A 16,588-nucleotide genomic window follows, 5' to 3' on the forward strand; every position below is an offset into this window, starting at 1 on the left:
CTTCCAGTCTGGCACTCTTTCTGATAACCTCAAGGAAGGGAAGTGAGGAGATTAGGGACTTATTATCCTACACACAGCAACATATTCCATCTGTGTGGAGGGCTACTTGGCCTTTACTGCCTTCCCTGAACTGCAATGAATAATGCATGAACAGTATTTTTACCATTCTTTATTTTCTAGTCATAGCCTTTTAGTGAATCATATTCATGTTTGGTGCTGCAGCCTCACACACAGCTGGAAGAGTGAAGGTGAGGATGATCTGGCTTCTTAATTTCTCTGTACATCATGAAGGCTGTGTGTGACATCATGATCGTAGGTTTGTGATTGATTGGTAGAAATGGTATTAAACCTTAAACTGTAACCTTCAGGGATTTTTGATGTGAGAGAAAATCAGCGTTTACTTCTAAAGTGAGAAAGCTTAATGGGAATTTTTAAAAATGATGACTAAATATTCCCTTGCTATCTAATCTAAGTTTCCAATGTATTATATCTTCTCATATGCCTGTTGCAGGAACTTGTGGAGCTGGAAATGGCCTGAATGAGCCAGCTTTCAGCACGTAGCTGGCCAGAGCTTCACATTACGTGCGCCCTTACAGAGTCACAACCTCACTTTCCGTAGGTCGTTGTACTTCGAACCATACAGAAACCTTTCTTCCCCCTCTGTGAAAGCAAGTCTCTGAAAGCTGAAAGCAGGAAGCTGTACTTGGCAATAATGAAAAATTGAAACTGATTATTTCAAAACACCTCATTGAAATTGGGTGGAAGATGATTTTAGTTTCCATGGGGACAGAAATAAAAAACAAGTGCAGTAACTTCTGTACTTTCAACAACTGTGTCATAAAATCCACCTCTTCACTTTCCACCCAAACCCTGCAACATGTGCTCGCTCTTACCAAATTTCAAGTATAGCAAATGTTACTTGGAGAAGTGGACATCTAAAGTGGTCTTTTCATTTGGGGGTGGGGGGTCAGTTTCTAGGCCCAGGAAGGAAGACCTGACAGGTGGGAATGGAGGGGTAGGGTGGTCACGTAGGATATTTTGACTGGAAAGTTCTAACTTGTGCTGTTATTTCAGACAGCAAATATCTTAAACATTAAAATATATTACTCAGAGAATTCTGATGTAAATATAAGAAACATCAACATTTACTTTAACAGGGGTAGGACCTTAGCTGTAGTCTGTATTTATGTGCCTTTTCCATTTCTAATTTTCGGAGCTGCTGCTACTGTCAGAGGTGTGACCTTAAAGTGTAAATCATTTGTGCGGCAACATCTGTCTGTGAAAGTACCTTCAAATAGTTGATGCTTTTGATATTTTGTGGCTTATTTCCATACTCCATCTTCTTTTCTTTCATCAGCCAGGAAACCTGAGTTAATCTCAGTAACTACATGCATATTCTCCAGAAAACCTGAATACTTAAGGTTTCCCCTGAGCCATCCCTGCAAGGATGTAGCCAGAGATAATAGCTACCAGAGCTTTTCTGTCTTGCCACACAAATCAACTGTTTTCTCAGATGTTTGTCACAAAATAAATAGTAAGATACACATATAGGCAAACTCAGGCAAAGACATCTGAAATGCCAATGTTAGTGTTAAAGAGAAAATCTGCTGTCACTTTTCTAATACATATTAACAGCATAAATAAGTGATAAATATGATAAAAGACTCAGAAAAGGAAAAGACCTCATAGAGGTCTTATGAAAACCTCTCTCTTTAAGGGTACATATTACCTGTAATTGTACATATATGTGGAATATGTCTGTTAATTTGGTTGTACTCTGATGTTCTTAAAGTTAGAGAGGCTGCGGGGCTGGAATCATCTGGATGGCTTGTGTGATCACTATTTTGCTATTGTGTACTTCAGTTTAGTGAATATATAGGATAGAATATAATGAGTACCCTTTATTGATTCCAGTGAAACACAAGAGTTGTGCTTTCTGGTGAATGTAGTATTCCACAATTACTCATAGGCGTGAGCTACTCCTGAAATTCCAGGATGGATGTACTCTTTGGAGAAATGATTTCTACCTGAAAATTGGTTCTCTTTAAATTGTAGGCACACACTAGTCAAAATTTGATGGTCAGGGCAGAAGACTTTAAGCTTCCTGATTTATTGTCTCTGCAATGATATGTTTCTGTTCTATAATGTGATTCTTAATAAACAGTGACATAGTGATAGACTTAGAGTAAATCTAATAGTCCTGTCTTTATGGCCAAACATTATTCTGTCAACAATCCATCCTATTTTCTTCCAGCTTTCAATAAAATTTATATTTTTTTAAGATAAAAATGCAGTCTTCATTTAAAGAGGGATTATTGCAAGGCATTACTGAAATTAGAAATTTTAACCAAGAATACTCTTTTAAAGTGGTATTTTTATGATCATCTTATTTTATATGTGGTTTAGAGTCTTACCATGTAAGGGGTCATCTGGGGATCTGTTAGAGATGCAGAAGCTCGGAATTGCTGACTTAGAATCTGCATTTAACAATACCTCCAGGTGATGGAGAAGCACTGGCTGATAGGATACTAGGCTGGAAGGAACTATTTAGCATCATATTGAATTTGGGGCATTGCTCTACACATTATCTTGGGAAAATAGTTATTACATTCTAGTAGTCGAAAATGAGTTCCTATCCCTCTGTCAATTTTGGACAAGTCACTGGGATTTGGGACAAGATTACCTAACTCTATGTGCTTTTTTATTTATCTGCAAATTTGGACAATAACAGTATTTATCTCAAATAATTGTGAGGTTAGTTTAAATATAATTATGAATATGAAGTGCATAGAGCATAATACCAGGCATTGCCTGGAAAGTGTGCAAAAATGTGAGCCTGTCATTATCATCTATATGTTCCTGAGGGTGCATATCATACTGGCTTTTATTGGTGGGAGGCACGTTTAATTTAAGACATCAAATAACACAATATCCTGGTAAATATGGTGATGGACATGAAGATAAGTAAGAAAGAGCCCTTGTCTCTAGAAATTTCCATAGAGTTAAGGCTGGTATTTCCCCATTATTCCATAATTATTCCAAACATTGTTTGAGATGTCTACTTGATAGCAATCCATGTGCACCATTTTCTTATTACACCTAAATAGAGAAGAACCACAGACTGATTAGAGTGGGCTAAAGAACCCTGACAGGTGTGATGAGGGTACAGTTGACTGAGGGAGCCAGGAGGGCTTACTGGGGAAGGTAAGGTACATCGAACAGAGGGGAAGGAGAATGTTCTGGGTGCAGGGGGGAGTGGTCGGGACGCCTTTCTGCTTCTTCCACAGAGGACACCCCCTCTCTTTGCCTCTCCCCACAGTACTGCTGTTGCAGGAAGGAGGGCTGGGTTTGGCTTTCCTGCTCTGCCACATTCTGAAGCCCTCTCACCTTTATGAGGAATCTGACTTCCCTAGACTGTACTAAAGGGCTTTTTAAGGAAATGAGGGGAGGGGGTATGGAGGAAGAGCAAGGAAGAATATGTATATAGATGTGAATGTGTGTCGGGGAGAGAGAGGACAATGGTAAGGGTTCGAAGGCCTACCATAACAAAATACCACAGATTGGGTGGGATAAACAGTGGAATTGTATTTTCTCAGAGTTCTGGATCCTAGGAGTCTGAGATCAAGATGTTATCAAAATGGATTTCTTTCAAGATCTCTCTCCCTGGCTTCTAGATGACATCTTCTTCCTATGTCTTCACATTGTCTTTACTTGGTACATGTCTGTGTTCTAATCTCTTTTTCTTGCAAGAATATCAGTCATATTAGATTAAGGCCCATCCTAATGACCTTATTTTTAACTTAATTACCTTTTTAAAGTGACATTCTGAGATACTTACTGGGAGTTAGGACTTCAACATATGAATTTTTGAGGGGACACAGTTCAGGCCTGAACAATGAGAAAAAGGGGTTTGTCTCTGATTTGATGCTGCCTAATAGGTAAAAAACAAAACAAAACAAAACAAAAACAATTCAGGCAACAGAGTCAGTTTTTTTATGTCTGTAAGAAAGATGATCAGTGATTATTACAAAAGGGAGGGGCAGAGACTTGGAACCCAGCTCAACTCAGCCAGTCCCTCTGCCTCATCAGTCTATTAGTAGGGGTGGGGCTTTTCAGGTGACAGGTTTCCATGATGACCAGATTACAAACTACCAGGACCACTGTCTTTCAATTGGAACTTCTGTTTATTTTATTTTTTATTATGTAAATGAAAGATGTTGTCACCTACTGGTCATATCCTTGACAAGTTGCTTAACTTTTAATCAGGCTCAGATTCCCACTCAGTACAGTGAGGATCATCATACCTGCCCTACTACTTGGAAAGCTATAAAGAGAAAGTAGATAATGGAAGTGCTTTCAGAAGTGTAATGTGCTACCTAAGTGTCTGTCATTATTATACCCCTGACTGGCTGCTGGCCATCCTGTCATTCCAACTGAAGATAGTTGTGTGTTACTTAAGTCCATATACTAATTTATGTAAATCATCCTTGTTTGGTGTTTCTTTCTGGCACATTTGTACTCCTTTTAACAGTGGATAGCAGCTCAGAGAGAAAAAAACTATTATTGGATGTTAAATTTGTTGTGAAAATGAATACTAGGGAACTCAGAAGCCAAAAATAAATGTAGGTAAGACGAGTGATGATTCGTTTTGATGATTAGTTTATGTGAATTACACCTAACAGTCTAATGGACCAGAAGTTGAACATCAAGGTGCATTTTAACTGTGTTAACTAATAAGGGCTAGATAGTTGTTAAATGTCTTGATTCATTTTTTGTCTGTTTTCATGAAATTTAGAAGTGATTGTACCTTAAGTCGTCCACTAGTTTACAACTTCATTAGTGCAAATACTGTACTATAACATTTTATCAGACAACCTCTCACCTCCTTCTATTCAATAGCAAGAAAAATGGAGTGACAACAGTAATAAACTTATATACTTGTACATACAGCCTGTTCAGTTTACAATTGCCTTCTGTGTACATGATCTCATTTGGGCCTTACGACAGCCCTGTGAGGTCATTATTAGATCAGATGAGACTGGGCACATTTGGGTGGTATGACCGTAGACATGAGGTCATTATTATTATCCTCAAATTCCAAAGAGGCTTCTGAGACCAGGTGAGATGAATGCTCTGACCTGAAGCTGTAGCATAACCACCCGACCACAGGTGCCTCATCCTGCACAGTATAAATTCTGCATTGCCAGTTGACATCCCCGTTGCAGAAAACCTCAGAAGACATAAATCTTGTCCAAAAACACCCCCTGCCCAGTGATTTTCCTTGGGCATGAACACGGTCTCTTGGGATCACATGAGAATTGGCTTCTGCAGGTAGGAGAGGCAAAGTCATGTGTGGGAGCTCTGCTTCCCTGGGCAGTAGAAGGACAGTCAGAGCAATTGGATGCTGGAAAAAGTTTTCTCCTTGTTTTTCTTCTTCCTCATGCCCTCAAATTGCATTTGTAATTGCTACTCTTACCTTTTCCTTTGATACTCCTGCTCCTTCCTATATATAAACTATTAACATTATCAAAATATATGTAAGGTTCTTTGAGGTGGGGTGGAACATGGGCTACTGTGCATGTGACATCCCTTGTTTGATGAGCTAACACTGGTGTCCGTCTGGCTGTGACTGTCACCACTTTGTCAGGCAATCAGGCAGGTTCAGCTAAATGGGAAGAGGTTGAGATCTACTTAGGAATTTTGCAGAAATTAAATAAAAAGGTTTTTGGGGGAGAGGGGAAGGGAATGGGAACCCATTTTTAAAACAGATTGTAGCTATCTTAATAAGTGTTTTTCTAGCACTTTCTATATTTCAATTCTAGGTAAGCTGATATTCTCAGATTTCTTTGTTAGTTTATTCATTCAGCTTTCTCATTCATCCAACACCACCATTGACTTGCTACCAAAAATCACACCGACTTTTCATGAAGGGAAGCTCTTTATACTGGAGGCAAGGAAGGTGATTGCCAAGAGTCAGATTGTGAATAAAGCAGGGAAATAACCTGAGGTTGGACCCTAAGTTAAGGGGCACATTCTTTGGGTGCCTTAGTAGGCACAGAGAGGTGGCCAGATAGATTACTACCTGATGGTCAAAAGTTTGGATATATAGCTTTAAAAAAAATTGAAGTAACATTCTCATAACATAGAATGAACCATTAATCATTTTTAAATATACAGTTAGGTGACATTTAGTGCACTCACAGTGTTGTGCAACCGTTTCCTCTATCTGGTACCAAGACATTTCCTCACCCAAAAGGAAACCTCATAGCTGTTCAGCAGTCACTCCCCATCCTCCCCTCTCTCCTCTCCCCTCTACCTAGGCCTGGAAACCACTAATCTGCTTTTTGTCTTTATAGATCTACCTAGTCTGAATATTTTATATAAATTAAATCATACAGTATGTGACTTTCTGTGTCTGGCTTTGCATATAGGTTTGTAGCTCATGGCCCAATTCTCAGGACAGAGCTGTCCTAGCTGTGACATGAGAGAAGCATAATTTTGCTGGTGGCCTCCAAAGAATCCCACACACCTGAGTGAATTCTCCTTTGTGAGCGTCTCACTGCCAGGGCTGGGGGTCAGCTCTGGGTTGTGGGCGGGGTACCAGGTTCCTCTTCAATAGTTTTTCTATAGCAAGAAAAGAAGGAAGGGGATTGAGGAAATGTGCACCTCACTCACTTTGCCTCTTGTATTTCTCTTTATCCTAAGGAATAGCTCCCTTCCACCATGGACACCCACCCTCTTGTAGAAGGAGGGCTCTTTTTCCTTCACAGGCCCTCACGATGGTATAGATTTTATCTATGTGTGTGTGCATGGATGTAAAAACCACTGTTCCTTCTGGGGATGATTTGATTGATGTATACACTGAAAACATCTTTAATAATTTAATGCCTACTTCAAAGGAGATTACACCAAAAAGCACATTGCTTTTCATTTATTCATTACAGATCTGTCATAGCAGCATTTTTTGCCCTGAATTGTAGTGTCATAGTACTAATAAATTTTGTTTTACATTCAGTATATTTTAAAGGACTATAAGCCTTTTAACTAATGTTACTGTCTTATTTAAATTGATCAAATTGGTATTTCAGCACCATAATCTTGCATTTCTTAAAGCTGAGCTAACCAGATGTGGATTCATTTGATGACTACTGCAATAGCTGTGCTGGGAAAGTCTAATAGAAATAACAGGCTGAAAACATAATCCTGCTTCCCTGCTTGTTAGTGGTGGTGGTGGTAATAATAGTGAAGAGAATAGAGCCTGAATTTGGGGCTTGGTATCTCCTTCTCCTTGAAAAGAGATTAGGGAATTTACCAGCCCTTTGCATTAAAAGGAGAAAAAAAGTATATGTATTTGGGAATTGGGAGTTTAGAAAGGGGTAAGATAGGAAATAAAAACTAAAAAGCAACACACAATCCTTTTGCAGCTTACAGGTGTAAATCCAGGTGTCAAGAAAGGAAAACAGACCTTTTCCCACTTAGGAGGTAGTCAGACACCTTACCAGAGTTTAGCAAACCCTCGTAATATATTCCCAGCGAGTCAAGGAACATATCCAGATTTCTAAATGATTACAGCAAATTTTGAGTGTTTTTATTTTTGAATATTTTATTTAGGAAATATAACCTCTTTTTAAATTAAAACCAAAAGTTGCTCTGAATAGGGAACTTTAGGCAAAGTAAAGATTGTAACAATTTTAGGAGAGTGATCTGTATCTATCCAATTCTCAGAGATCATTTAAAAATAAATCTTATTTGCCATTAGTGCTGTAGTATTTCTGAATTCTTTTAATGTACTGCTTCAGGTACTTTGCCTAAAAAACTTTATACTGTTTCCTCCCTGAAGTAATGTTGCCTAGTGCAGATGTCACCTTTCTGACCATTGAAAGGACACTTGAACGTGCTTACAGGGCGACGAGGTGAAGGAGCATCATCTTGTGTGGTTTGTTTAAGGGAGAATGCCAGAACTTCAAGGCAGGATTGCCTCGGGGTCAAATCCTAGCCCTGCTTGTTCACCTGTGTGTGGAAGTGTTGAGTGACTCCTCATGTTCCTTATTAGTGAAGTGGGTATTGGAAGCGTGCTTCGTACATTTACTGTGAGGGTTACATGAAATGAAGAGTGCTGAGCATGGCCTTTGGCACAGACAGGTGACAGGTGTGCTTCTGGTCTATTCTCTTTACCCACAAACACCATTCGTACCAAGTTTTGGAAATCTCAGTGACCAGGCATGTGAGAGCTGGCAGCAGGCTGCCACACCCCACTTCGGATGCCCCTTTCCTGACATGTGCTCCTACAGCTTCTCTCCTTCTGTTCTGTTCTAACACAATTGTTACTGCACTGCTCTGAGCTCTTTGTTGTCACGGATGTTGTGTTTGTCTCCAAATGCCCAGAATCTGGAGTCCTGCATAGCACAAACCAGTGCTCTAGGCCCATTTGCTGAAGTCATGGTGACTGAGAACCCCCCAAATGTTTGTTAGGGTCCTATGGTGAGTATCGCCCTAAATCCCTCAGAGCCACCAGGAAGGGACCTTGCTGTCTCTGAGCCTTTTCCTGGCCTCCTCTGACATGTTAGTGGGGTGTTACCCACAGTGTTTCTCTCACTTGGCTCCTCATTGCAGCTCTCTCATGTCACGAGCCCCCTCCCTGACTTGGTATCTTATTGAGGAAGCTCTCCAACTTCTGGTGCTGTTTCCTTTCCTGCTCCCCCAGAAGCCTTTGCTCCTCAGTGATGCTTGACAGAGGACATTTCCTCAGTTCTGTTTTTATAAAGACAGTTCCCACCCTTTTCTTTGCCAAACTCTTCTCTGCTCCACACTTAAAGTGTGTCTGCCTCAAGGCGTTGTCACATTTGTTCCTATAGAGAAAGAGTGGGACATGGGGAATATACTGCTTTCTTTTTTTTCCTTTTATTTTTTCCATTACCATTTATCTCCCTAAACCACCCTCTCTACTGCAGTCACCATGCTGTTGTCCATGTCCATGAGTATGTTTTTGCTTTTTGTTTAGTCCCTCTACCTTCTAACCCTATCCCCCATAGTTGTCATACTGTTCTCCATCTATGAGTCTGTCTCTATTTTGCTTGTTAGTTCAGTTTGTTCATTAGATTCCACACAGGAGTGAAATCATATGGTATTTGTCTTTCTCTGATTGGCTTATTTCACTTAACATAATGTTTTCTAGGTCCACCCATGCTGTCCCAAAGGGCAAAATTTTCTTCTGTTTTATAGCCGAGTACTATTTTGTTGTGTAAATGTCCCAAAGTTGTTTTATCCACTCATCCATTGATGGACACTTGGGCTGCTTTCATATCCTGGCGATTGTAAATAATGTTGCAATGAATATAGGGGTGCTTATGTTCTTTCAAATTAGTGTTTTGGGTTCCTTCAGATATATATTCCCAGAGGTGGGATTGCCAGGTCAAAAGGCAGTTCCATTTTTAGTTGTTTAAGTTATCTCTATACTGCTTTCCACAGTGGCTGTACCAATCTTTATTCCCACCAACAATGGAAGTTTTCCCCTTTCTCCACATATTCACCAGCACTTGTTTGTTGATTTATTGATGATAGCCATTCTGACTGGTGTGAGGGGATATTTCATTGTGGTTTTAATTTTTATTTCTCTGAGGATTCGTGACATTGAGTATCTTTTCATATGTCTATTGGCCATCTGAGGAATATGCTATTTTCAATTCTGGACCTTAGAGATATTTCTCATCTTTATTCATTTAGGTCTTAGGTATAAAACCCAGAAATCCTTAGCAAAAACTATGGGTTACATTTCATAAATCTCTTGCCTTTCAGTGCCATCTGGCAGATCTCCTTCCCTTCCACCTTAGCTTCCTCTGCTGCGCACCTGGCCTTGCCGAGGCCCCGCCCTGGGCAGCTTAGACAGGCCTGGGGCCCTGCCGACACTGTCTCACATTAAGCGTCTGAATGAAAATTTGAAAGACGCAGCCTCACTGTCCTATTAGTTAACCTGCATGATGACAAACTCTATGTTTTTTTGGAATATCTTAAAAACAAGCATTTTCCCCTTCATTTTAAAAAGTGCACTTTTGATATCGTGTAATCAAATTTAAGACTTTATTTTTTGGTGGAATATAGGAATTCATGGTTCAACTCTTTCTTCTTCAAAATAATGTATGGAATTTTATCCTGAACTTTTAATCTACTTCTCTTCATTTATTTCCTTCTTTACTTCTAAACCTGAAAGCTTATGTTAACTCATTACATGAACTGTTAAGACCATTAAGAGTCAGTAACAAGTATTTGGGCAGTGAGAAGAGAATGTACTTCCAGAGCTGGAAGGGAGGCCACAGTTAATTGTGTTTCAAACCCTCATTTCACAGATGCCAGAGGATTAAGTGACCTGTCCAACATCACAAGTTGGAAAGAGGCAGGTCTGCAGTCCTAACCTTCTTTGTTTTTTCTACCTAACCTAAAAAAGGCCTATTATTTTGTTTGGGGAAATCAAGAAATATAATAGCTCCAGGAAAGAATGTATCATAATAAATGGGAAGGGATTTTAATCTTTTTTCTTTTGGTTTTTTTTTTAGGATTTGTGCTGTGCCAGGCACTGTATATAACTTATTTCATTTGATCCCCATAGAGGTTTTATTGTATTTCCATTCTATAAGTGGGAATCTGAAACTCACAGAAGTTAGGTCAAGCCAGTAAGTGCATGGCTGGGAACTGACCCCGAGTCTTTCTCTTTCCAATTCTTGGCTCTAGAACTCAGCATCCTGCTCTCTTTTAAAGTGGACTTATACACATCTGAATAACAGTAAAAATACCTAATTATACTTTTTTAAATAGTTGAACATTTATTATTTTTATAGAAAGAACTAACAGTTTATGCAGTCCCACATGTGCATAACAATCAGTTTTAGTATTTGGAGGTATATTGTCAACTTTCTTGAGCATTGTGTAGAAAGCTGTCCACATCTGGCATTAGAAAACCTGATGGATTTACATCCTGGGGCCATCACCAACGCCCTTTCTGCATTTAGAGATAAAAATACACATCAGGCACCAGTGGTGAGGATGATATTCTCTCCACCAAAATTTTCTCTTACCTCCTCCTCTGGGCCAGACACTCCATTGGACATCAGCAAGGACCCTGCAGTGTGGATTTCTCTCTGCTGTGCGGGTTAAGAGCATTGGTTTTGGACTCACATGCTTAGTTCCAATTCTGGCTCTTCCATTTATAAACAGCGGGATCTTGAATGAGATATTTGATCTCTTTGTACCTTAGTTTTCTCACCTGTGAAATAAGAGTAAATACCTACTTCACAGGATTGTTGTGAGGATTAAATGAAAAGACACTTGTGAAGAGTGGCATTCAGTAGGCACTCAGTAAAGGTTAACAAAATATATACAGTAAAGTGTTAAGCAAATGTGAGGAAGTTTTACTTGACTGTAATGTAATAACTATTACATTAGTATAATGTACAGAAAATGTCTGTTTCACTTCTCACTGTTACCCATTATTCCTTTTGATCCATCAGAGGCCAGCAGAAATAGTAGATGAAGAAGAAGATGGAGAGAAAGAAAGCAAGGATGCAGAAAAGAAAGAAGAGTTTTCAGGAATGAATGGCGAAGCTGAAGAGAAAGGAGGTGGGGAGGCTACAGCTGCCTCTGAGCAGACCGAGGAGATGCCAGGGCAGCGGGAGGAGCAGGGAGGTCCCCTGCATGTCAGTGGAGGCACTGATGAAGAAAATGGCGAGGAACTGGATCAGGTCAATAGCAAGCTTCAAGAGGCAGCGGAGGAGGAAATAAAGTCTCAAGGAGCACCTGGCAATGAACAAGAGGAGGTATTTCTGTTGCCTTTGCTCACTTGTGTGCATGCATGTGTGTATGTGCACAACTGGGGAGTTATTCAAGCACTTAGGACTTGCATTGAAACCACTTGTTGAGTAGTGGTCTATCAGTACCATTGACTTGACGATATTACTTCAGTAAGTTAAGAACTACTGTCAACCACCCATCTGACAGTCTATATGTCTGACCTTCTTGTCATCCATCCATCCATCTCTCCATCCACCCATCCATCTTCTACCTTATTCTACCAAAAAATTTAGAGGCTCCTAAGAACATATACAACAAATAAGAAACATAGAAGTAAGAAATACAAGTGAGTTAAGACCAATGAAGTTATAAACCAGCAAAAAATATCAAGACTAGTGAGACATAGACATGATTTAAAGAACATTGTCTCTGTTATAGGTGACTTCTTTGCTCTCTAGAAATATCAAACTTTAGTTGTTTAGTCCACTTTAAATGGATTAATTGAATTAAGTGCACAATATTCCAGGCACTTAATTATATATATTGTACTATTCATTATACAGCAAGGGGAAGAAATACATGTTGAAGCTTCCTTCTCAGCCTATTTTACCACTACAGCCTTAGAGCAGGCTATTCTCAAGTCGCGACATTCCTCCACAGGATAGACAGAGTTTGATATGATAGATTGTTAGATGCTGAGGATGAACAAGCTAAAGTAGAGTTTCCTAGTAAGAGGCAGGTGTGTTCCCCACAGCATTCTCATGATCTTCTTGTGCTCTTCCTTCCTGTCTATCTAGCAGCTCAGGGTCTAGCTCCTTCAAGCCTGTAACCTCTGATGTGGGCCTTGGTCTCTTCACCCCTGACAACCCCATATGATGAATGGGTCTTCTTGATTGTTTTTTAGTGATTCATCTGTTTTATCTTACTTACGGAGACCAAGTTTAGAATGCAAAATATTTTTGTGACCACGTTTCAGTAACCAGCACAAAGTTATCTGTAATCCACTGTATGGCTTATTCAAAAATATTCTTAACATCTAAATTAAAACATTCAATGTGTCTCATCTTTCCTCTGCATGAGGTAATCACAGTATAAATCTGTAAGAAATTTCCCATATACAGTTCTACATGGTTATTAAAAATGTAGTTAATTCTGAAGTTGTTTGTAGCTAAATTTAAAAAAAAAGAATTCAGTCAATTACATGATTTCCTTTATTTCCATAAGGAAACAAAATTAATTTCCCAAGGAAGGCAATGGAAAAATGTTTCTCAAGGGAAGCAGAATCTCTTGTGTGCGGATTCATTTAGGAAGCACAATAATGTAGCGTGTCTTCAGTGTCATGAAGCTCTTTGCTATTATAGTGGCCTTTGAGGAATGTTTACAGCATAAAATCAAAGTATAAATTCTATGTGGCACCTAGACAGTAAAATCCAATTATGTATTTTTTCCAGTGCTTTAGTTTCATTTAATGTTATAACCCAAATAATTTTTTATAGAAGTAAATAGATTGCCTGTCCTTCCATTCCATAAATTTAACTTTTAAAAATAAGCCTTTCCTAGGAATTGGGTAAGAGTCAAGATCAAGGTTATATAATTGAAGGACAGGTATTAATGGTATGTACTGAGGGTAGATCTAAGTTCTTGGGATTTAAGAAGTATACAAATGCTTAAGACAGAGCAGTTACCTGCAAGAGACTCAATCTTATTTGACTTATTCCTCTTAGAATGATACTATATTTGATTTTCATTCTTTTTGTAATAGTATAAGTACATTTTAAGCATACCAATTATATGAAAAATTAGATTTGTATGAATTATTAATTATACATTAATAATTAACTTTTTCAAAAGGATTCTTATAAAATGACTAAAAATTTAGTTTACCATGTAACATTTTATTCCATGTAACAGTTCTTAGGGAAGGTGTGATATGATTCCAGGAAAACAGCAGGAAATACATGACAAGTACACAATAACCACCTGACATTTACTGAGCTTGTACTGTGTTCAAGATGATTCAAAAGATAATGATCTGAAATAAGAGATAGTTCTAGTAATCTTTCTTTTTAGAGCGTAAATCATAGCCTGTAGGGGAGGGGACCTGGAGCTAGTCCCGTTCTCCCTCAACTGGTGGGCACTGTGGCAGCTGTGGAGCCTCCAGGATTCCACGGAGCAGAGTTTGAGAACCACCTAATTCTAATCTCACCTCCTTCATTTTCAGTCTAGTGGGGAGAGACAAATTTTAAATGAGACAATACCATTAATAGCACATGATGCATCCAAGTAGCAGGGACAAGGGCCGCTGTTGGAGCCTTTGTGTTTTCATATCTATTCTGCTCTTACCTGCTTGATACTTTATGCTACTTGGTGCCATAGTCACAAAGAATTTGTGAAGTCTAGTAGAAAACTAACAGAAGAACAGCTAGTATGGGACTGGGTTAATGTGACATGAGGATAGAATTGCTATATTTTTCTCTTCCCTTTTCTCTGAAAATGCTAAAATGGAATGTATAAATATGTTGTTGAGAAGAAAAGCTCAAAGGAAAATAAAGAAAAACATCAAGACAAAAAAAGCCTGGAGCACAAGAAATAAGCTGTGCCCTTAAAGCACAGAGTGGATTCTGGTTCCCAAAGAGCTTCTGCACAGTGGTGTTGAGCCTGGTGTATCCACTGGGTGGTGGTTCCCTGGAAAACAAAGGAACCCAAGGAACTGTTCTTCATTGAATAGTTATATGGTTAAATGCAATACTGAGTAATTTTTTTCCTTGTAAGTTTTATTACCTTTGTAACTAAAGAGATAAATATCTTTGTTTTGATCTGTTTTTCTCCAGGCTGACTTAGACCCTCAACAACCACCAAGGCCAGAAGTAAAAATCACTAGTCCACAGGAAAATGATGACAACGAACAAAACAAGGACTATGCTGTTGTAGCATAGATGATTTTTAAAAAGAGGGTATATTGATTATAAGAAAAATGAAGGGTTATAACACTTGAATAATAAGTATAGTTATTGTTACATATAACACAACAATGTGGTTGAAAACTACTTACTGAATTTTAAAACTAGAGGCCTAACGGAAAGACTAGATAACTTTGAATAGCTACTAAAGGAGAGTGACTTATTATGGGATGTGTTTTTAAAAGTCATTTAGAAAAATAAGAGAGGTAGAGGAGAATTTGAACTGGAAGATAGTTGGGCACTTGTTTTTGTAAAGGATGAAAAAAATGGAATTACTCCTGTTGCATAATTTCTTACATAGTTAAAAGTGAGGTTATTAGATGGCAGCATATGCTAAAGCACTTATCTAAGAATGCATAGAATTTTAAATGATAATAGGAAAGCATGTAGTTTTCTAAAGCAATAACTGTTGAGTAAACAAAGTATAATTTAGTTTCAGAGATAATTTGAAGATGGCAATAGATCAAAATGTCTCCATGACTTGTTGACATTCTGTTCTCTCTTTCTCCTTAGCCAAAATCTACCTTAAAATAATTAAAAAGAATGCAAGGTATTCATTTTGAAAGGAGGAAGTATTCATTTAGTGTATTAGTGATTAATGTTGTCATGTTCCTCCCTTAAGTGCTTCAGGTTTTAATCCTTGTGGCTTTCAGGACAGAATTTATAAAGGAACCACCAATTATATTACTGAGCCTCGATGGATGGTTTGCAAATTCCTGGTATCCTATGAATTTTCACTGACTCAGCCTACCTTTACCAATAATATGTCTCTGTACTTCTTCATGTTGGGAAACTGAATGTTGGCTCTTCAAAAGATTGAATTTTACAAAAAGAGAATGTAGGCTTATGATGAGTTTCTCATGCTCAGTTTCACTTGCTTTTTGCTTTATTTGTGTTAGGGGACTGACTTGTTACATTTTGTCCCTAAGAATATCAGAAAATATTTATTTTCAAGCCAGTTATATTTAGACTTTCTTGCAAATTCTTTTCTTTAAATAATTAGAAATTATCTGATAGAAATTGTTGAAAAAAAGTTTAAAATTGGCATAATCAAACCAGTATCGAATTACTAGTTTGTGGGCTGATTAGATTAACTCACAATTGCCTTGTTAAATATATATGGGGAAAAAACATATAAATAATATTTTTGTTATGTAGAAATTATAAATTTGAAATTTAAACTAGTGTTTTCATAGAATTCATTATTAATCGAAGGTTAAAATATTATTTCCCCTCCAGGTTTTATAACCAACCATTTTGAATCAGAGTAGTTATATCAAATACTTAATAATGCTATAGAAAATGGATGTATTTTTCCTAGAAGCTATTTTAATATTTTCCATAAATAGGAAGTATAAGCAGAGACTATAATGTAACAGTATTAGAAAGAGATAATGATAAAAGAGCATATTAGTCTGGGAGGTTGAATTATAAAAGAGGCACTATACTTCTAGTTTAAAATCTAGATTGTGCTACTAGTAAGCTTATTTTCAAATGGGACAATAAAACCACCATAGACTATAAGCATGTTGCTGGGAAAATAGACCACCTGTTTTTTTAATGTTAAATTCCCATACTGGACCCAGGGTTAATGACTTTAGATCATTTATAAAAATAAGGGATTAAATATAAGAAATGATAACAAATTATCAAGGTAATTTTTTTCTTTTCTTTCTTTTATGAGATTTTCTCTCTCTTTTTCTTTTAATATTCTGTCTTATTTTTCTCCTTTTCTTCATCATACAATGAAGCCTCAGTTTTCAGGAGCTTTTTAAAATCATATTAATGGAAAACAATGTTATTTTACATTAAAAACAAAGTTTTATATTTTAAATATATTTGAAGAA

The 16,588-nt window shown here is 37.8% G+C and overlaps 1 protein-coding gene across 1 annotated transcript in view; it reads left to right on the top strand.

Moving 5' to 3' along the window:
- DCDC2 (doublecortin domain containing 2) overlaps nucleotides 1–14,717 on the top strand; it is a 163,012-nt gene extending 148,295 nt beyond the window's left edge. The window contains exons 9-10 of the mRNA XM_054592062.1: nucleotides 11,502–11,807; nucleotides 14,613–14,717. Of these exons, the coding sequence (XP_054448037.1) occupies nucleotides 11,502–11,807; nucleotides 14,613–14,717 (411 nt within the window). The remainder of the gene's footprint in view (nucleotides 1–11,501; nucleotides 11,808–14,612) is intronic.
- Nucleotides 14,718–16,588: the final 1,871 nt, after the last annotated feature.

The sequence above is a fragment of the Pteronotus mesoamericanus genome, unplaced genomic scaffold (assembly GCF_021234165.1).
Source record: "Pteronotus mesoamericanus isolate MK-2021 breed Mesoamerican mustached bat unplaced genomic scaffold, CSHL_Meso_final scaffold_31, whole genome shotgun sequence".
Taxonomy (NCBI): domain Eukaryota; kingdom Metazoa; phylum Chordata; class Mammalia; order Chiroptera; family Mormoopidae; genus Pteronotus; species Pteronotus mesoamericanus.